We start from the raw sequence: 21730 nt of genomic DNA, 5'->3' as shown, positions 1-21730 counted from the left end.
AGATGGGGGGGGGGGTTCGAACTAGGGCCAACGGACTGTAAGTAAATAAATTCGGGCTTACCAAGCTATTTGACCCCAATCAGGTTGGGGAGGCCCCATATCTTACTAAATTAAGTTCTACAAAATTAACAAAAGAATGGGCTACCTAGGATACGGCAGAACGAAAGAGTTGGGTCCTCGCCATTGTGTATTGATGTATTGAGGACCATCTACTAGGTCCATTGTATTTTCTTTATTTTTTTATATCAGAATTAAATACTACTGTATTATGTGTTAAATGAAATGGGCATTAATGACCTACCTGGCCCATTTGCATCCTACCGTAGGACTTTTGACCCCACCTTAGTAGACATTTCGTAACAAAGCGCGTTCTTCATAACTGAATCCCCTACAAGTGAGGTGAATGCAGGAGAGGGCGAAGTTCTTTGAAACATATAAGACATATGAAGCCTTACTGGAACTGTGGAACATTACTAATCCAATGTATTTAAATAAAAGAAAAGGATTATAGCCTTGGATAAACTGCCGAATATATATGTTAAAATAAAAACAGGCTAGTCACACTGATGTGAGACGAAATATCAACATGCTTCAGTGTAACTACAGGAAAGAATTAAAGAAAACTGTGTCACTGAAGGCATCAGGAAGCAGTACGGATGAAGTATAACAACATACTTCCTGGGTATTTTACACCCTCCAGTTTCTTGACAAATTTGAGCAACCAGTCAATGCCAATGTACAACAGGTAGATGAGGTAAATAAAATTATTTATAAATAAATTATAAATTTTATTGTATTGTACTGTACTGTATTTATTACACATTCCAGCACATCCATACAAGGCTGAAGCCATTGGATACAGTGATGTGCTTGTGTTTTGCGGTGGTTCCAATGATGTGAGTAAGAACAAGGCCAGTGTAGCCCTACAACATATCTTAAACTTTATAAAGGTTAATGACAATACAAATATCATTTTATTAAGTGCACCACATAGACATGATTTGGTGAATTCTTCTTGTGTTGATAATGACATTAAATCATTCAACGGGAAGTTAAGGAAATATGTAAAAACCAGCAAGCACACTTTGGTTCTAGAAGCTGACCCCAATAGGGAATTTTTTACACAACATGGTCTGCATCTAAATGGACGAGGGAAAGAAAAGGTTGCCAAACAAATAGTAGAAAAACTTTCCACAAATCCTAGGGAAAAAAGGAGAAGGTTCAATTAGTTTGGGCTGGAAAAATGATCTAATAAAAGGAGACATTACCATAGTACTATAAAATAGAAATGAAACCCTTATAAACAGAGAAAATGAAATTAACCACGCACTAGACCCTGATGTAACATTCCCTAGAACATCAAATTGGCAAAAGAAAGCCCCTGTGACCAGAAAAAATGATTTTTTTATTTTAAACAATATCCACATGATAGCTGATATACAAGTTTCTGCAGATAATGCATTTAAGATATATCACCAGAATATTAAGGGACTAAGGAATAAAACAATTGAATTGATAAACTCGTTACTTCCAGAACTCCCACAAATACGTGTACTATGTATAACAGAACATCATCTAAGGGAGCCTGAATTGGAAAGAACACCATTAGCAGTACACTATAATTTTGGGGCTAAGTTTTATAGAGAAAACCTAAAAAATGGTGGAGCAAGTATTTTTGTTCATGAATCATTAAGCTTTTTTAATATTAACCTACAAGAATTTAGCAAAGAACAGGATATTGAGGTATGTAAAATTAAAATCCATTTACCAACCACAACTGTTTGTATAATGTCGATTTACAGGTCTCCCAATGGGAATTTTTTACTTTTTATAAGGACCATAGAAGCTATTTTGAATAAACTATATAGTGCTAATCTACATTTCATTATTTGCAGGGATTTAAATATAAATTATCTTGATAACAGCTGCAAAAAAATAGCAATTAGACACCTTACTTGCTACTTTCAACTTAACCAGTACTGTTAATTTCCCAACTAGAGTGCAAAATGGTGTAGCAACAGCTATTGACAATATTTTTCCTGATGTATCAAAAAATGTAGATTACACCAAATATCCTCATATAAATGAGCTATCGGACATTGATGCCCAAATTATCAAGCTAAATAATTTCAAAACACAAGGGCAGTATAATGGAACACAAATCATAAGAAATTTTAACAAACATTCCTTAATTAATTTTAAGAATAAACCGAGTTTTGAGACATGGGATGATATCTTTGGAGGCAACGATATTGACATAATATTTAATAACTTTCTTAATACATATCTAAGAATCTTTTATTCCAGTTTTACTAAAAGAAAAATAAAGAATAAACCAAAAGGTAACGTATGGTTAACAACAGGGATAAAGATCTCACACATGTTGTGACCTGTTTAAAAAGCTTGAAGTATTGCCAATTCCCTGTGTATATTTGCTTTCACTTATGACATATGTTGTGAACAACTACGATAAGTTTTTGAAAAATAACTCTACATATACGATTGGTACTAGGAATTTAATAGTGGCTGTACTGATTAATTTAACACTTGACAATTCTAGTCAGTTAAGGCTGAGAATGGACTTAACATGTATGTATTTTTCTAAATGGGAAAATTGGACTGACAACTTGTGCTCTTTGCATGAGGTTCTATTTATTTACCTTATATATATTTTAATACACTGTGACATGTTGCGCTATGGATGACACACCTCCCTCCTCGCCAGCCGTGACATGCCGAGCGGAGCCGAAGTGAGCGAAGTCCCAGCACTGGTCGCTATGCAACGCGAGTAAACAGCGGTTGCTAAGCAAAGCAGGTAAGCAACAGCGGTTGCGAGAGACAATGGTAATAACAGCGGTACCCATTATGTAACAGGCCAACACGGCGTCAGACAACAGTGGTGCCTATTACGTAACTGTTTTCCCGTTGTCCGGCTGAGGGTTTATAAGAGCACTACACTGCCTACAGAGTCAGTTAAAGTGCAGCAGCCTACGAAGTGAGTTCTCAAGGCAGCAGCCAACGAGTTGAGTTGGAATCTAGCCAGCAGTGGGCAGTAAGTAGTGAGTGGAATTGTAGTAGTCACAGAGTTCAGTTGTAACGAGTGAATCGCGATAGTGTGAAGAGATTTGTGTGTAGGGTTCTAAAGTGTGAAACCCCGCAACAGTGTTATAATCAATTGTAGCCGATACTTGTAGGTTGTTAAATAAACGAATTAACAATCCAAACGGAATCTTCAGTAACGAAACATGTTATATCTGGTGTCAGAAGTGGGATTGGACTTGCACACGTGACCAACAAGATTCAAACTTAAGACACGTTACACTGGTGTCAGAATTGTTTATGAACTTAAACATGCCTTAACTCAGGACAAACTATTGAAACGAATTGTATCACCACACGATGGATAGGGAAAAATTGTTCGAATGCCTAGTGCAGATGCAGGAAATGTTCCAAACCCATCAAGAAGAAATGAAGGCCAGTAGGAAAACTGACAAAGAAGAAATGCTGAAAAAGAAGGAAGCGATGAAGGCCAACAGAAAAAAGGACAAAGACGATTTAATGGCCAAATTAAACCCCTATCAAGAAAAGGCGGAGATCGGCCTCAAGGAATTGCTGGCCAGATTGCAGGATGACAGACCGACCGAAGAGAACTGAAGGAGATGATGGACGTCAACCAAGCCAGGACAGACGTAAAGCTTCAGGAGCTTACAGAAAGAACTGGAAAAACACAAAGGGAACTGCAGTCAGTGTAAGTGTCCCTCTGCGCGCGGACAGATAAACTCCAGGAAAACCTGATGAAAAACTACAATGAAACCTGAGCAATTGACGAAACCAAACGTGAGTTCCAGGCCCGGTTGGACATAGTACAGATGAGGACAGAGCGGGGAATCACATGCACGGTCAGCGCGGGCATAGCTCAGCCACCAACATTCAACGGGAATTCAACGTGGAGAGTGTTCCGGCGACAATTCAAGACCGTAGCAGAACACAACCAATGGTCAGACCGGGAAAAATCGACATACCTAATTACGGCCCTGAAGGGTCGGGCGGCGAAGTACTAGCCGGCATTCCGACAAATACGACTTACGAGGAAACACTTCGGGCACTGGAGGACCGTTTCGGGGACCAACAATTTGCAGCTGCTTACCACTGCCAGTTAAGAACAAGGATGCAGAAACCTGGAGAATCCCTCCAAGACTTTGCCACGGCCACTGAATTGCTTGCCCTTCGTGCCTACCCCAATCTACCTGCAGACCATTTAGGAAGAGAGGCAGGAAAAGCGTTCGTATACGGAATACGAGATGCCGATATAAAGATTCAGCTGCTGCTGGGAGGGGAGAAGACAGTAAATGAGGTCCTCCGACAAGCACTACAGCTGCAGGTGGTACTGGTAGCAGCTAGACCTCACAAAGATAGCACCAAGACATACCGGAAGTTCCAATCCTCCCCCACCCAACGAGGAGACGCTCAACAGTCCAGAAACTGGAACTTTGAGAGCAGTAGCCACTACGGCAGAGGAAACGACAATAGACAGCACCAGGACCAAAAACAAGGAGCCCCAAGAAATAAGCGGGAATCACCGGGGAAATCGGAATGGCGACCCGGAAACAAGAAGAAACGACCAACTGGTGGGAAACGAGCAAGGGCCGGCGGACGCCGGCATATGCGTTACGGCCCCACTACGCACTCACTGACATGACGGAAAAGGCCAACAACAGTCTGGTCACCCAGGGATGGGTCGGCGATAAGCTGTGCCAGGTGACAGTGGACACTGGAGCATACATCACGGTAGTAAGACCGGATATCGCGGCCGGATGGCCTGAAAGACAGCCAAATCCAGATTTCACGCTGCAGACCGTGTCTGGAGGATCTCTACCCATCTTGAAAGAAGTTCTGTTGACCTTTACCCTGGGGCACTGACCAATAACAATGTGGGTTTTCATCGCAAATATCACCGATGAGCTCATCTTGGGACTGGTCATACTGCGCGCCTATGATTCGTCTGTGGACATAGGGCACCAAACTCTGCAACTGGCAGAAGAAGAAGTATCGTTATGGAGTCCAGGGTCAGGACCCTGTCCTTCCAGCTTAGTAGTGGCAAAGGACCATGTGATACCCGCACAGAGCAAGGGAACAGTGATGGCTAGAATGGAGAAGCAAGAAATGCAACGAATAATCGAAATGCTAGCAATAATTGAGATGAAAATGAACGCCAACAAGGAAAGAATGGACGCCGACTTGGAAGCCTGGCGAGAGGAGATGGCCGCCTGGCGAGAAAAGACTGCCGCGGAGACGAGAGCAACCCAAGCAAGGACGGCACAACAAGAAGAGGTCCCCGTAGTGATACCAGTTGGAGTGACGATGGCCTGCCGAGAAATGGAGGCACATCCACGAGATGAAAAGCCGGCCTCAGTGGACAGGAAACCTGAGGTGGCAGAACAACGAGAGATACCTGTAAAAGACGCTGAAGTAATGCCGGTCGGAAAACCGAAGACGAAAAGGCGTAGGGACCGAATTCAGCGAAATATGAAGAATCTGACATGGGGAGGTTGTGGACCCCAGAAGGAGTTGGCTGTAGCCTGCAGAGGGATGAGCTGCCGCGTGGAAGTGGCACGGCAGAAGAAAACCAGCAGGAAGGTGTCCCGCCATGCAACAGTGGCATGGCGGGACCTTCATATTCTCTTATAGGACATATATAAGCACTTCACATGTAGCAACAACAGCAGTGCTTATCGCAACAGGTGACATGACAGCTGAAAACTTGAGGTCTTCAGAGTTTCTTCCTGCAGCCAGGTGCCTCTCGGTCACTGCTAATCTTTCTTTCATTGGTAAACTCTCCCTTATATTAGTGTCCTTCCTTATTAAAAATGGTTCAACCATTCTCAGCAACAAAGGCAAAAATAATACTGTCTAATGTGACTATTTAAGTTTTATCACTTGATACTGAATCAAAACTATTTTCAATATAATGGAAAATACTATAAACCAAAAACAGGCATAGCCATGGGCTCCCCCTTATCAAGTACAATGGCAGAAATTTTCCCACAAGACATGGAACAAGGCTGAATAAAACATCTGCTGGAAGATGGAAAAATTACATACTATAACAGATACGTAGACAACATCTTCATAATATATAATCAAATAAAAATAACCCCCAAAGTATTCTCAAACATTTCAACAGACAACATAAAAACCTACAATTCACAATAAACGAGGAAATAAACAACCAAATACCTTACCTGGACTTAAACATATTTAATAAACAAGGACAAATAGAAATGGAAATATACAGAAAACCCACAATGACAGACACAACAATAAATAACAAATCATGCCACCCTAAAGAACAAAAATTGGCAGCATATAAAAATTGGATTCATAGACTTCCTACAGTACCCCTTGAGGAAATTGCTAAAAACAGAGAAGTAAATACTATTATTAATAAAGCACAAAATAATGGATATAGGAAGGAAGACATCACAAACCTATATAATAAACTCATGTGGAAGATGGGCAACCCGGATAATAAAGACGGAAATGAACAAAAATGGGTCACCTTTACTTATACAGGAAACTACATAAGAAGAATCACAAAACTATTTAAAAACACTAACATAAAGATAGCCTTCAAAACAGCCCACACAGTAGGAAAACTAACAAATGAAAAACGAGAAATAAACCCATACGAACAAAGTGGTGTGGGGTTTTTGTTTTGTCGTTACTTCAATGACAACCCACTTCTTCGGAACACTTCGGTGGTCCTGAAAAGGACCGTTGGTTTTGCTGAGATGCTTGGCCGGTGAAGTAGCGCGGCGCGCGCCGGTAGAAAGGGGATTTGGTTGCGGTGTGTTGAGGCGGCTGAGTCAGTTGACTGGCTGCAGTGCGGCCGTTGCTGGAAAAAGGCCTGCTTGCGGAGCGCGGTTGCAGGAGTGGAGAGGCAGTAGCTACGCCAGTTGCCCAGTGTGTCGGGCATGACCACCGCCAAATCGAGGTGGCCGAGTTGCCCAGTGAGTTGGGTGTGACCGCCGGACAGCCAAGGCAGTCGTGCCTGGCACAGCGAAGTGCCGATGCCTCCGAAGACCGAGAGCTGGCGACGAAGTGCGCTGGCTGATGTAGACTGATCATAGACTGATGCTACCGGTTTGGAGCTGCTCCTTTTTATACCCAGCTCGGTAGGTGGAGTGAAACTTGCATTTGAGGAGCAACAATTTGCAGAGCGCTGATTGGCTAGCAAAAATGAAGAGCAGAAATTTGCAGTGTGTGCTATGTGGGATGTCCTCACAGTGGGATATACAAAATGACATGCCAAAGCTGCCAAAAAGCGTACATTGGCCAAACAGGTAGAAATCTAACAACAAGATACAAAGAACACATAAGAAACATAAGACTAAACAAGGACATTAGCATTCGCCCAGCACATACTAAATAAACAACATCAATGCGGGCCGATGACAGTAATCATGGAAATGATTGAGAAAGCCAAAAAGGGAAGCATCTTGAATATAAAGGAGGACTTCCATATTTATCGTTTTAATAAGTTCAATAAATCGATAGAAGAGCAAAAACACACATAAGAAAGTAATAGTCGACACAACATGTTCGACCTTATAATACATCAGAACAAGCCCACATCAACATCACAGACACAGGCAGTATAACCTTTTCGCCTTTACTTGACTTGCCTGGTTAGTTCTGAGTGAAACATGGGTCGAGTAAGAGCAGGTTATACATCTAAATTTAAACTTCAAGTGGTGCGTTACGCACAAGAACATGGAAATCGAGCAGCAGGGAGAAAATTCGACGTTGACGAAAAAAATGTGCCAAGATGGATACTAACGAAAGATGCCCTTGAAAAAACATCACAAAATCGACAATCTTTCCGCGGAAAGAAAGCTAAATTTCCAGAACTTGAAAATAAACTTTTGCGATACGTGCGTAATACACGGGCGGATGGATTTTCAGTGTCTGTGGAAATGATTCAATTTGAAGGCCTCAAAATAGCGGACAGAATGAAAATTCCTCGTAATGAATTTAAGGGAAGTTATGGATGGCCAAGGCGCTTTATGGCCCGACATGATCTTGTAATTCGGCGATGGACGTCAATAGCGCAGCGCCTTCCCAACACATACCAGGAGAAACTGCTTGCATTTCAAAAACATGTCCTGAAATTAAGAAAGACGCACAACTACACCATGGGAGCTACTGGAAATGTTGATGAAACTCCTGTGTTCTTTGAAATGCCGGGTGAAAGTACAGTGAACAAAGCAGGCGAAAAAACAGTGCATGTGCGGACTGCAGGAGCAGAAAAGCAGCGGTGTACCGTAATGCTTGGTATCACTGCTGATGGAAACAAACTACCACCATTTGTAATCTTCAAACGCAAAACATTGCCGAAAGAAAAGCTTCCACCGGGAATTTTGGTGAGAGTTCAAGAAAAAGGATGGATGACAGAAGAGCTCTATCTGGATTGGTTGAAATCAGTGTGGTTTCGGCGCCCAGGCGCACTTTTACGTCAGCGGTCAATGTTAGTGGTTGACAGTTTTCGAAGCCATTTAACTGAAAATGTGAAAGTGAAGATGAGGCAGGAGAAAAGTGATATGGTTGTGATACCAGGGGGGATGACTGGCATGTTACAACCACTTGACGTGTCAATAAACCGTCCTTTCAAGTCTCATTTGCGGCGCTTTTACCGGGACTGGAGATGCGGTTCCACGGAGATGACGCCGACTGGACGATTGAAGAAACCTTCATTAAGTCAAATGTGTGAGTGGATTGTGGCTGCATGGAACACCATACCAGAAGAAATGGTTTCCAAAAGTTTTAAAGTCACATCCATTTCCAACGCAATGGACGGGACTGAAGATGACGCTGTATGGCTGACATCACCTGACAGCGAAACTTCGAGCGAGAGCGACATCGACAGTAACGAGTCAAGTGATGAACAGTAATATGGTTCAATTACCGTGGACCAACTTCAGAAAGTGTCGCATAATTTATTCATGCGATGCGATGCGAAGCATGTTTGCAAGCAGAAGGGGGTCACTTTCTGCACCTGTTATAAAGCACGGTAAGTTTGTGTTATCTTTTTACAGTATTCTTATAAATGTGTGCATGTACAGAAACTGATGTAAGGGTATCAGCGACATGACTGCACTCTCACTAGCGGGGAGGGGCACAGTAGTCGTGGAGAAACGTTCCATCCGCTCTACACTGCTGCCCCGGTTTCCTCGATCTTTGAACACCCTGTATTACTAATTGTGAATATAATTTTTTTTAAATGAAGTGTGATTTCGAATATAAGCCGCACCCCAGTTTTCCTCTTGAATTTTTGGCAAAAAATGTGCAGCCTATACATGCATAAATACAGTATACAGTAGGGTCACTGAAATTAATACAATACACATAATATATTTGCAGAATCTCCTTTCTCAAGATAAACAGGCGGCACAGGACCAGCCACCTCCACGAATAACAATAGGAGATTTGACGTGAACCTGTATGGTTCATAAATTTTAAGCTTGATCTTGAAAGTTTTTAAAACAAACTTTTTTAAAAAGTTTTAACACCAAGAAGGCCACCATGAATGTGGAAGGTTGAACATTGCATATATTGTGCATTTTAGACATCAAATGTGTACCCATACAATTAACATCTATTGGAATAGTAGTTTCCGAAAGTACTGATACCCTCTGAGGATGATCCGTAAGGAAGATAAATCCTCAAGTGATAAAACTTAGTCACATTAGACAGTATTATTTTTGCCTTTGTAATTGTTAATGTGACAGACCAGAATGAAACCAATCAAATTCTCAGCAACTTACCAAATAATCCTTCACTCATATGAAAATAGTTTCTGTAATCCTCTGATTCTGTCACACCGATTTCTTTTAGCAGAACATATTATTACGCTGGCCGGTGGTAGTCATCTTGAGGACTTGGAATCGAATGGTGACCGTTTTTTTAAAGGCGAATCGAAAATAGGAACTTGGACTTCTCACCTATTTGAGTATCTTGACCCAACAATGAATAGTTAATTGCATGTGAATTCAGCGGCTGGTAATAATACAAAGCCACAAAATTTGATGGAATGAAGCAAAGGTCTTGCAGATTGAGCCCAACACAGCATACAAGAAATACAAGGAATCAGCCCACAGGTCTCTGCTGGACCATCCGATCAGTCAACCCAGTGTGGATCCCTCTCCAATCTGGACTCCGGTCATCACAACAGAAGTCAAGAGACTACAATGCCATCAAGTGTAGTTGGAGTGGAAACTATCTGTTTTTCTTGTGTTGGTACAACAAGAAGTATTGTTTCTCTCTAGCAATGATTTCATTTGAGATATTTCTCTGGTGCAAGGCCCCCATACGTGTGGAGTTTCAATAACTGAATATTTTTTAGCTCTCGCAGATGTTTTCTGTTGTGTTTGATTTATGTACCCTTTTTGAAACTGGCACAGGTGTCTGGAGATGGGGACCAGCTATATCTATTGAACCCAACAGAGTAGGTTTTACCTGAGGACGGGGACAGAATCCAGTCTCCAAAACGTATTTTATTTTGTGCCTAACGCTAAAATTATAGCAATATATGCTTTCCTGCGAGAATCTATTATAATATTCAAGGCTTTTGGAAGTAACGATATTATTGAGAGTGTAAGGTCCACTTAAGACTTGCCGGATACTACAGGAAATTCAGCCCAATAGCCAAGCCACTACACAAACTAATAGGGAAAAATGTACCTTATGTTTCCAGAGAAGAGCTAGAAATGGCTTTTCAGATACTAAAGCACATTTTGTGTAATGAATCTCTAATTCAATATTCAGGTTTTGATAAAGAATTCATTGTCACATGCAATTCCAGTTCCAACATAACTGGGAGTGTGTTGGGCCAAGGAAGTATGGGTAAAGATTTACCCGTCCCTTACGCAAGCCACATGTTGACCACTCTAGAAAAGAATTCCTCCAGCACTGAGAGGGAACTTATGGCAACTGTTTGAGCCTGTAGGCTGTTCAGACCATACAGTTGGGGAAAGAAATTTACAATTGTGGCAGACCACAAACTGACTTTGATTTTTCAAATGAATGACACAATTTCAAGGCTAATGAGACTAAAATTAAAAATACATGAATTCGATCATACCATTATATACAAGAAGGGTAAGGAAAATTCAAATACTGATGGATTAAGCAGGATGTACAAAGGAACTGCAGAAAATAAATGTATCAGGGTATAAGAGAGGAAAATGGTGATGCTGCTTAAGGGGAAGACATAAAGGGCAAAGAGCTCACGACCAAGGAAAAAATGAGATTTTGAGATATGCAAAAGTTCATGCTAGCATGAACAGGTTCAAAATATATAGACCACTAGCAGGCACCCATAATAATAAAATGGGTCTAATGAATGAATATACAAAGGTTTGGTAGAATACACCATGAAACATGAAACGATTTAAGTAACTGGGATCACTGGGTAAGTTATGCTGCATTTGTTCACAACACGCCGCATTGCGCAACAGGTTACATGCCATTATAATTACTCTTCGGCAGGTTACAAAACTTACGACAAGGACTGTAGAAAGAACCAGCTAGTGAGTACTATGCTTATAACAACCATGTAACAAAATCAGAAGCTAGACTAACAAGTAGTTATGCAGTGGCACGCAAAAGTCTGGAAACTGCCAAATTAGACAGCAAGAACNCCGTTGACCTCAGAAAGGTAACATCGCTGCGTCTAAATTTGGTTTCGTAAAGTTGAACTGATCTTGTTGGAAATTCGGTTTCGGCCCGCAGCAGTGCTTGAAGGGGGAAGAGTGCCCTCACGACATGATCAAGGGTGGATCAAGTCATGAGGTAAATCTTTGAGTTTGTAATTCAGGAATACAAGTGACTTACTGTAGTAATTGTTTTCCTTCGATTATGAACGCCGTGTGGCGTAAGATAATTTGGTTTTGTTTAGGGTCGTGTTAAACAGCAGATCGCCCCTCAGGCGTGTATGTAACCTGTTTATATTTCCTAGTGTCCTCAAGGCTTGCCTAAGTATAGGCTGGTACTGGAGAAGTAGAAAGACGCCATGAGGCGTGCCTGACTTGAGTTCAGTGCGGCTAGGCACAGTGTAGTTCTGTATTAATTATTTATCACATGTTCTGACCAGTTCCTGCCCATTGGACAGAGTTCACCTGTATACATATGTTATTAATATATATTTATTTACATGTTTGGAAACGCCAGTGGTGTTTATGTATACTTGTGCAGTGTGTTCCCTACCAGTTCTGACTAGCGGATCCGTCCAGCCTTGCCCATAGTGCCGACAGTGGTTTTCCTCTCTCGAGATCCCTTACTCGACCTTAGGGAGGCATAGTGCATCACGTTACAAGCAAGTCGTTTCTTATGAGCCTGTCCCTTACCCATATTGAGCAGGGGTTCACGGGTCTAAGTGGGTAGAAGAACTGGGTTCTTTACCCACAGGGTCAAGGGACCCGGCTCAAAGTGGTAGCATAGCGTGGTTGTTGAAGTTGACGTGGTTAACGGTAGTGGACTTTCCTTTGGGGTTCCGGTGTTTCGACCAGACCTTGGGTCGGTTTCATCAGGACTTGCTTGTGGAGTGTAGAGTTGACCGTGGTCTCATATATAATTTTTTGGTGTTGTTCTATGCTGTTGCGATGCCACTCGCTTGGATTCACAATCTTCCGAGAGACGAGGCCGAGAAGTTTGCGTCGGAGTTGGGCGTGTCCGTTCAAGGCACCTTGGACGAATTGCAGAAGCGGCTGAAGGAAAAGTGGAGAGCGCTCAAAGTCTGTCTACCTCCTCAGATCACAGATAAGTTTGCCGCGAGTACGGACGTTGCAGGACCTAGTGCTATAAAGATTCAAGCGGGCGATGTCCGTGCCCAAAGTTGTTATGCCCAGAGTAAATTACGGGGGAATGTGGTTTCTGAATTGGTGACGAGTATATCCATTTTGACTGATACCGAGCCGGAGCGAGTGTTTCGATTTCTAGTTCGAGCCAAGCAGGTCTATGACCTGAAGTTAGTAACAGATGGGGAATTCTTGGCCCTGTTAGTCGCGAGAACTGCTGGAAAGCTTATGAATATAATTAGCGGACATTTGCGGCTATCTTCTGACTGGGCATTGGTTTGTTCAGATATTCTGTCTCAATTCCTTCCTCCTCGCGTCAGAGAGAGTTTCTTGTTCAAGTATGTCTTAGACCGGTTTCAAGGTCACAGAGAAGACTTGGCCCAATTCATTACGTCTGTAGTGAATGCCGCGGGTATCCTTGAATACCACGTTTCTGAGTCGGCATTAGTCCGCCGTATTGTTCAGAATATTCACCCCAGTGTGCGACCTTGGTTGACGTTCGAGTCTGAACCGAGATCGGTAGAAGAGTTGTATGCCCTCACGAGCCATATTGCTGAAGCCCGTGCTGTTGACCAGCGCAGGGAGAGTCTAGAGTGTTGTGTTCCCGGAGGGAAAGTTTCGCGGGACGAGCGGGATAGGTGTCCAATTAGTATGGTCATGACTGAGAGTCCTCGGCCGCGTAGCCGGGAGATTAGATGTTATAAGTGTACCCGAGTGGGTCACATTGCTAAGAATTGTTTGTCTTCCAATGTCCCTGTTGTAAGGAGGCAGGGAAACGGGGGGAGGCGCTCGGAGGTGAAAGATCCTCTTGAGCTCCGAGCGCCTGAGAGTGAGAGGTCTGCTCAGCGAATTTTGCCCGTAAAAGATGGTGGCCATATCCCATGGGTGATGTTGACTATCAAAAATTATTGTATGCCAGCCATCTTGGATTCGGGTTCGTCGTTTTCCTTCGTCCGACAAGACGTTTTTCAGCAGATTCAGAGCCTGGGATTGCCGTGTGTGATAAAGGAGGCAAACCATAAGATTAACACAGCTAGTGGCCACAGCCGTGTGATCAAGGAGGCCGTCTCGTTGCAGTTAAAGATTCACTCTTTTTCATGGAAGTACGATTTCTTGGTGTTTGATAATTCTCCCATGCCCTGTATATTAGGACTGGATTTTCTGTAATTTGCAAAAATGCAGTGTTACACCTCAGGGGGAGGGGGTCTGTCACTGGCCAGTTAGCTAAAATCTTCGCGGCCCTCGGCTGTCTTGGTTATGGTTGCTCGGGATCGGTCGTGGGCGGGATGGTTACGAATGGGTGAATCAAAACTCCCGGCGTACATCTTATCCTATGTACACTGGTCTATTTACATTGATATTTACATTAAAAGGGCCGCCTTCGGCCTGTTTACATCACACCTTCTCGCTAAGCTCTTTCTAATTTCTCTGTCGGGGGGAGGTACCGTGAGAATGTTGCTTCCCTTCATGGTTTGTCACTCTCTACTCCATTTCTACCCTATTCTACCCTGGCTCTCGCTGGGGTACACTGGATACTGCACTTAAGATCACACAACAACACTTTTATCAACACTAAGGTTTAACAGCATGGCGTATATGAGCAAAGAGACTTACTTGTAATACAAATGTAGATAACTGTCGCCATCCACCATCTCGTGGCACACATATCGACTAGGGCCTCCGGCTGACAACTCAATATTCTGTTTAAGATCAGATCAGAAGTCTCCTAAATTCAGTAATTTATAGTTTCAATTTGCTAATTCAGCCGTTGACGAGAGGGTAGTTAACTCCTCCCTTTTGTTCTCAATCCCCAAAGTTATATTCTCATTGGCTATGCCCTGTGGCTGGGGGGTGGGGCCTTTGGTCCTCTCTGCTGCTTATGCGGTAATATTACGATACTCCAGTGGCCTAGTTAGCAAGCTTCTTACTTATGTGATTACGCATAAATGGTGATCATCAACATTCTTAACCTAGTTGCCTGTCCGGGTGTTGTCATACTAATGTAATGACTGTAAAACACTTTTCGCAAGTCTCGAACATTTAGGTAATGGCTTAAATTTCCAATCTCAAATTTGAGACACTACATGCAGCTAGACTTTGCGACGTCTTCGTTTTCCTTTGCATTCGAAAAATCGCGTCACTATGATTTTTTTCCAGTGGATGTTTCCTCCATGCATTCTCAGAGTTTCCCATGTACGGAAGAGGCCTGGAAAGGCGTAGTAGCGGGAACCTGGTCATTGTGTGTTTCTGAGTCGCGTAAGCTTCATCAGTTGGTGCGAGATTTTCCGAACCCTTTCAGACACACTGGCTACAATTGTGTACATTAATTTTTACTGTGTCTTAGCTGCAACAGAAAAATGTTTCCTCAATGGAAACCTCATGTACACGTTTGTGAATGTTCAATCTTTTCATTATGCACAAGTGCTGCCATCTGTTGTGCAGCACTATAAAAATATCAACAAGTGAATGTAGCAGTGCACAGCAGCTTGTGATCTTCAGAATACACGATTGTGGTTGCTAAGTTATATTCCACTGTATAATTGAATGTTATTATTGTTATTTTGCATGCAAATTATTAAATGATCAGTTTATTTATTACAACAGTGAATATTTCAAAACTAATTATTTTAGTCCATAAAAAGAAGCAACGATTTTCAGTGTACAATCGTAACCATGAGGTCTCAGGCAGTATAGTAAACAATATGTGACATAACCTAGAACTTTTGTGTTTACTTGATGTGAAGTGCTTGTTGTAACTGTTTCTTTGTTATCCTAACAATTTTTATGAGTTTTGATTGGGATTTCTTCAAAATAGACAAGTCTGTTGTATTACTGGTAATTGTTATAATAAGTTACAATTAGGAAAGTTAGCACAGGATTCAAGCTCCAGTTATCGACAACGTAGTTAGGCCTACTGTATATTTTTATGCACAGAAAAATACTACTACTGAGATTATTATTTGTGATTGTTTAATTTTTCAGTTCTGTTCATCATGTCCAAAAAACAGTATTTCAACATGGAGCAAGATGCAGATGCCATTTTAGAGATGTTGATGAATGGGGAGGTGTCAGATTTAGATTTTTCGTCAGATGAAGAAACAGTTCCTGAGGTACAGTCTTCCTGTACTTCAAGAGAAAAAAAAGTGAGAGTGGGGGCTGACAAAATAAACAGGGAAGAAACCGATTACCAGATAATGCCAAATAATGAAAGTGATGTGTGTAATGACAATGACAACAACAATAGCGATATTCAAGAAAGTGATCTAGTTACTAACAATGAAATTAGTGATTTAAAATACATTTTATCAGAAAAAAAGGACATCAAGTGGCGTCATCGCCCAATTTCTATATTGGATTCATATTCTGAATGGGAACAACATATTGAAGACCAGGAGTTGCTTTCTCCTTCAACTTATTTCAGTAAGTACATTCCTGATGACCTCTTCTGCACTATGGCTGATATGACAAACATATATGCATTGCAAAGTGGAGAGATTAGCAATTTCAAACAAACTACACCAGCAGAACTCAAAACATTGTTTGGACTTCATATAATTATGGGAACTCTAAAATTTCCCAGAGTTCGAATGTTTTGGGACACGACATTGAAAATGCAATTATTCTTAGACAGTATGTCCAGAGACAGGTTCTTCCAAGTGAGAACAAATTTGCACCTTGTTAACAACATGGATATACCAGCTGACAATAAAGACAGGTTTTATAAAGTTTGGCCTATATATACTGCCCTGCGTAACAGATGTCTAGAGTTACCTGCGGAGGAAGAGTTAGCAGTTGATGAGGCAATGATCCCATTTACAGGGCGGCTCTCTGTGAAACAGTATGTGAAGGGCAAGCCAACTCCATGGGGTATCAAAATGTACATGTTATGTGGTAAGAGTGGACAAGCTTATGATTTTATTCTTTATCAGGGAGCATCAACTGAATTTCAAGAATCTTTGTTGAAGGCATTTGGGCAAGGACCAACAGTAGTTTTACAGTTAGCCCAGAGAATAAAACAAGAAATGGGGCATAAGATATATTCTGATAATTTTTTTTCCTCATACAAGCTTTTCCAAGCATTGAAACAAGAAAACATCTGTGCTGCTGGAACTGTCAGAGTCAACCGTTTTGCTAATCCTCCTCTAATGCCGGACAAGGAGGCACTGAAGAAGGAAAGAGGATTTTCAGAAGAAATTTGCAGCACAGATGACATAACACTGGTAAAATGGGTTGACAACAAAACAGTTGTTCTAGGTTCAAATTTTATTGGGAAAGGAGAAACTGACAAAGTTGAATGCTGGGACAAGAAACAAAATAAATATGTTACTATCAATCGACCAGAGATTGTAAAACTCTACAACCATGGCATGGGTGGAGTTGATCTTTTTGATCAATTGATGTCATATTACAGAATTTTTATAAAATCCAAGAAATGGACACTCAGAGCAATTTTCCATGCTGTTGATTTTGCTGTGGTACAGAGTTGGCTGGAATACAGGACAAGTGCCAGAGAAATTGGTCTACCAACGAAGAAAATAATGGATCTCCTACATTTCCGTATGAGACTGGCTGATGTTCTGGTGTTAAGTGGGAAGGATATCCCCAATAAAAAAAGAGGTCGACCATCTGCCACACCTCCAGATACTCCTGTTCAAAGGCTACGAGGAGAAACTAGGCCTCCTGAAGAGATTCAGTACGACGGAGCACAACACTGGCCTCTTCATGAAAATGGTGCACTGCCTACTAGGTGCAAATTTCCAGAATGCAAGGGACGTTCGAGAGTAAAATGTGAAAAATGTAATGTACATCTTTGTTTGTCAAAGGAAAAGAACTGTTTCCGTTCATTTCATTTAAATTAAAAGACATTATGAACATAATTCTCGACACATTTTATTGTTAACTAAAACATGGTGAATTTTATATCTATTGTATGTGTAAAAGAGTTCACATTTAAATGCACCAAAAAAAAATTTTTTTTTGTCTACAATGATTTCAGTGTTGATTGAGACCCAGTGTACACAATTGTGTACCAAGTATATTTTGAAAACGGGTACATATATTTTTATAAATCTTGCTTCTAAAACCATTAAAAAATCACCTAAGAGCATTAGAGCATAAAAAAAAATTTCCTTCCTCCAGAAAAAATTCAGGTCTGAAGGGGAAGTTATTTTCTGATCAGTTAGGTACGGTGAAGGGCATGGTGTGTCAGTTGGATCTGACTGATGACGTACTGGTTCGTTCCCGACCTTACCAATGCTCACCCCACCGTTTGCAAGCCCTGCGAGAGATAGTTCGCGAGTTGTTAGATAAAGGTGTGATGAAGAAAAGTTTTTCCCAGTATGCGAGTCCAGCCTTCTTAGTCCCGAAGTCTCAGGGCGGATATCAAATGGTAGTGGATTATCGACTTCTTAATCAGAAGGTCGCCTGACGCATTTCCCACGCCGAGTTTGGAGCATGCGTTTGCAAATTTTCATGGGGCGAAGGTCTTCTCCATCCTGGACCTGAACTCCACGTACTACCAAATTCCGTTGTCGGCTAAAAGCCATAAGGCTACAGCTTTTTGTACTCCGTTGGGGTTATTTGAATTCACCAAGTTGCCTATGGGCATAAGTGTAGGGTGTCAAGTGCTTTCGCGAGTGATTGACTCGTTTGGAGATTTGAAACATAAGTATGTCTACAATTTCATGGATGATTTGCTGATATATTCGCGTTCCATGGAGGAACACGTAGGCCACTTGAGAGAAGTGTTTGGTCGCCTGGAGAAGGCGGGTTTCACGTTGAACCGTGACAAGGTTCACTTGGCGCAGTCGGAGATTAAGTTTCTAGGCTATTCTCTATCTGAAGATGGGATTAAAATCTTGCTGGAGAGAGTGGAGGCGATTGTTCAATTCCCTCTTCCGAAGAACTTGAAGGCAGTTCGCCGTTTCCTTGGCATGGCCGGATTTTATGCGAATTTCGTGAAGGATTTTTCGAAATTGGCCGAGCCGCTCCACGCGCTGAAGCGTAAGAACGCCACATTTCTGTGGGGAGAATCCCAAAGGGAAGCTTTTGAGCAGCTAAAAGGAGCTATTTCTATGCCCCCTGTTTTGCAAGTTGCAGACTTTACAAAGGAGTTTGTTTTGGTCTGCGATTCTAGCGACGTTGCCGTTTTGGCCGTTCTCAACCAACGTCGAGAGGAAGGTTAGGTCCCATAGCTTTCGCCAGTCGGCTATTGACGGCTGCGGAGCGTAAATACTCGATTTACGAGAAGGAATGTCTAGCCGTAGTTTGGGGATGCGAACGCTTTCGCGTCTATCTTGAGCATAAAGAGTTCACTCTCCACACGGATAATCAGGCTTTATCATGGTTGCTGAAACGTGTGAAAGAACTAGGCCGTGTAGGGAGGTGGATTTTGCGACTCGCCCCGTACAAGTTTAATGTTGTTCATATTCCAGGGAAGGTTAATGTTGTCGCTGACTGTCTAACTTGGCAGTATGAAGATGTGTCTGTGCAGTCATTTTCAGGGTTGATTCTCCAACATTTGCGGGCGGCATTTCAGTCGATTAGACAACATCAGATTAAAGATGAGTATTGCAGAGCCGTGTACGAAAAGATTAGACGGCGAGATCCTCAGGTTTCACATTACAGATTGGTGAATGACACGATTCTGTATTTTTCTCCGAGAACTAAGTCGAATAGGTATCTGGTTCCGTTAGAACTGCGGGCCATGATACTTGAGTATTTTCACGATTCAGCGTTGAGTGCACACCTGGGAGTAGCTAAGACGTTATATCGTATAGCTAAAGTATTCTACTGGCCGGGTCTTTGACCGGATGTAGTGAAATACGTGAGGCAGTGTGAAGGGTGCCAGAGGGCAAAGCCAGCCCAGAATACTCGAGTTGGTCTTCATAACAGTCAAGTTGTAAACAAACCGATGGAACGAATCTTTATTGATTTCGTTGGACCCATTGTGCGGAGTCGTCGTGGTAATATAGCCATCTTGGTGGTCTTAGATGGATTTTCCAAGTTTGTTGCGATGTATCCTGTGAGGAGGATAACTTCCGACGCGGTGGTGTCATGTTTGGTTGAGAAGTATTTTCCTTGTTTTGGAGTTCCAAACTGCATTGTGTCTGACAATGCGTCAGTATTTAAGTCGCGGTTGTTTTATAACACCTGCTTCTCGGGGATAAAACATGTGACAACCTCCCCGTATTATCCCCAAGCTTCTCAGGTAGAGTGATTTAATCGCAACCTGAAGGCGGCTCTAGTTATTTATCATAGTTCGCTACATACTAGATGGGACGAGAGTCTCCCTTCTCTTGCCATGGCTTTCAACACGGCGTGGCATGAGAGTACCAGGTTTACACCTGCCCTGTTGTTCCTTGGGCATGAGATGAACCATCCCTTAGGACTGAGGTGGGAACTTACTGACGACGATCTTCAGCGATCCCCTCAGGATACTCACTCATATTGGGAACTAGCCTTGGGGAATTTAAAGAAGGCTAGAGATAGGGTCGCGAAGCGATACAATGAGTTGAGGAGAGAGGCAGAGTTTAAGGTTGGAGACATTGTGCTTGTGAAGCTCCACCCTCAGAGTTCCAGAGCTCACCACCGTTCCGCTAAGTTGGACAATAAGTGGTCCGAACCCTTTGTGATAGCTAAGTTCCTGACAAAGGTTACCGTTCAGCTGGCGAATCCTGATACGGATGTACTGGTAAGAAAGGCTCATGTGTCTCAACTGAAGAGCTACTGGGTTGGCGAGTAGGCCATAAAATGTAAGCTGTGTATTATTGCAACCAATTATTGTGTAAATATGTTTGTGAGCTTCCCCCGGAGATGATGCTGCTGTGTCTGCCGTAATGTTTGTTTGTGTTTCAGAGTCTATTATCCCTTTCCATTCTATCCCTTCGGCTCGCGAGTGTGAGTGACGTCGAGTGGGCCCCGCCAGTGACGAACTTGTGTCGTCAGTGAGAGTGTATTGGTATTATGTCTCCGACGAGGAGTTGGACCTCCGGACTCCTGTGGGCCGGGAATTCGCCGCTAGAAGTTGGGCCTCCCTTCCTGACTTGTCGGCACGCGAACGGCCAAGTGTTATGTGATGGTGGTGCCGGAGAAATGGACTGGGTGGCTCCACCAGCTCTCCGGAAGGGAGCACTTCTGCACATGTGTGGCCGGTTTCTGCGTGGCAGGAAACCAGCGAGGACTGTTTGCTCAGAGTGTTTTCGGCTGGCAGGTAGCTAGAGCCCCAGGAGTGAAAAGGCGTCATCATGCATGGATGGCGAGTGGCCCCAGTGTAGAGGTGTGAGCGTGTTTTTTTTTTAGCGTCTGGGGAGAGGGTGACATCCTGAACTGTGCAACGGTTCTTCTTCATGAAGTTCCTTGGAGTCCCCCACCCCAAAACGCCAGGAAGCGAGCCGTTCCTCTTTCTTTCCAGTTAAAGTCTTTAGCTGACGTCAGGTCAGCTGACCTTGTCCCCACCCCCTCCTGGACGCATTCCGAGCTTTCCTGCGTTGTACAAATGAATGTATCGCTCTCTTCCCGTTGACCTCAGAAAGGTAACATCGCTGCGTCTAAATTTGGTTTCGTAAAGTTGAACTGATCTTGTTGGAAATTCGGTTTCGGCCCGCAGCAGTGCTTGAAGGGGGAAGAGTGCCCTCACGACATGATCAAGGGTGGATCAAGTCATGAGGTAAATCTTTGAGTTTGTAATTCAGGAATACAAGTGACTTACTGTAGTAATTGTTTTCCTTCGATTATGAACGCCGTGTGGCGTAAGATAATTTGGTTTTGTTTAGGGTCGTGTTAAACAGCAGATCGCCCCTCAGGCGTGTATGTAACCTGTTTATATTTCCTAGTGTCCTCAAGGCTTGCCTAAGTATAGGCTGGTACTGGAGAAG

General features: G+C 42.6%; 2 protein-coding genes across 5 annotated transcripts in view; one reads left to right on the top strand and one right to left on the bottom strand.

Moving 5' to 3' along the window:
- Positions 1-21730, bottom strand: part of LOC111869993 (LIM and senescent cell antigen-like-containing domain protein 1) — a 66140-nt gene that overhangs the window by 7663 nt on the left and 36747 nt on the right. Inside the window, exon 10 of one of the 4 annotated variants that reach the window (XM_033753632.1) lies at positions 7158-7230. The exons of the other annotated variants lie outside the window; for them this stretch is intronic. The gene's annotated coding sequence lies outside the window, so the exon portion shown is untranslated. Of the gene's footprint in view, positions 1-7157; positions 7231-21730 lie in introns of those variants that run through there. 4 annotated transcript variants of the gene reach the window in all.
- Positions 14301-20351, top strand: LOC117282749 (piggyBac transposable element-derived protein 3-like). The gene is made up of 2 exons (XM_033753630.1): positions 14301-15702; positions 16149-20351. Exons 1-2 carry the CDS (start codon positions 15639-15641, stop codon positions 17711-17713), a joined length of 1629 nt encoding a protein of 542 aa, XP_033609521.1. The 5' UTR covers positions 14301-15638; the 3' UTR covers positions 17714-20351.

The sequence above is a fragment of the Cryptotermes secundus genome, unplaced genomic scaffold (assembly GCF_002891405.2).
Source record: "Cryptotermes secundus unplaced genomic scaffold, Csec_1.0 scaffold2458, whole genome shotgun sequence".
NCBI classification, from domain to species: Eukaryota; Metazoa; Arthropoda; class Insecta; order Blattodea; family Kalotermitidae; genus Cryptotermes; species Cryptotermes secundus.
The sequence above is the reverse complement of the archived record's forward strand: the minus strand, read 5'-3'. Positions and strand labels throughout refer to the sequence as shown.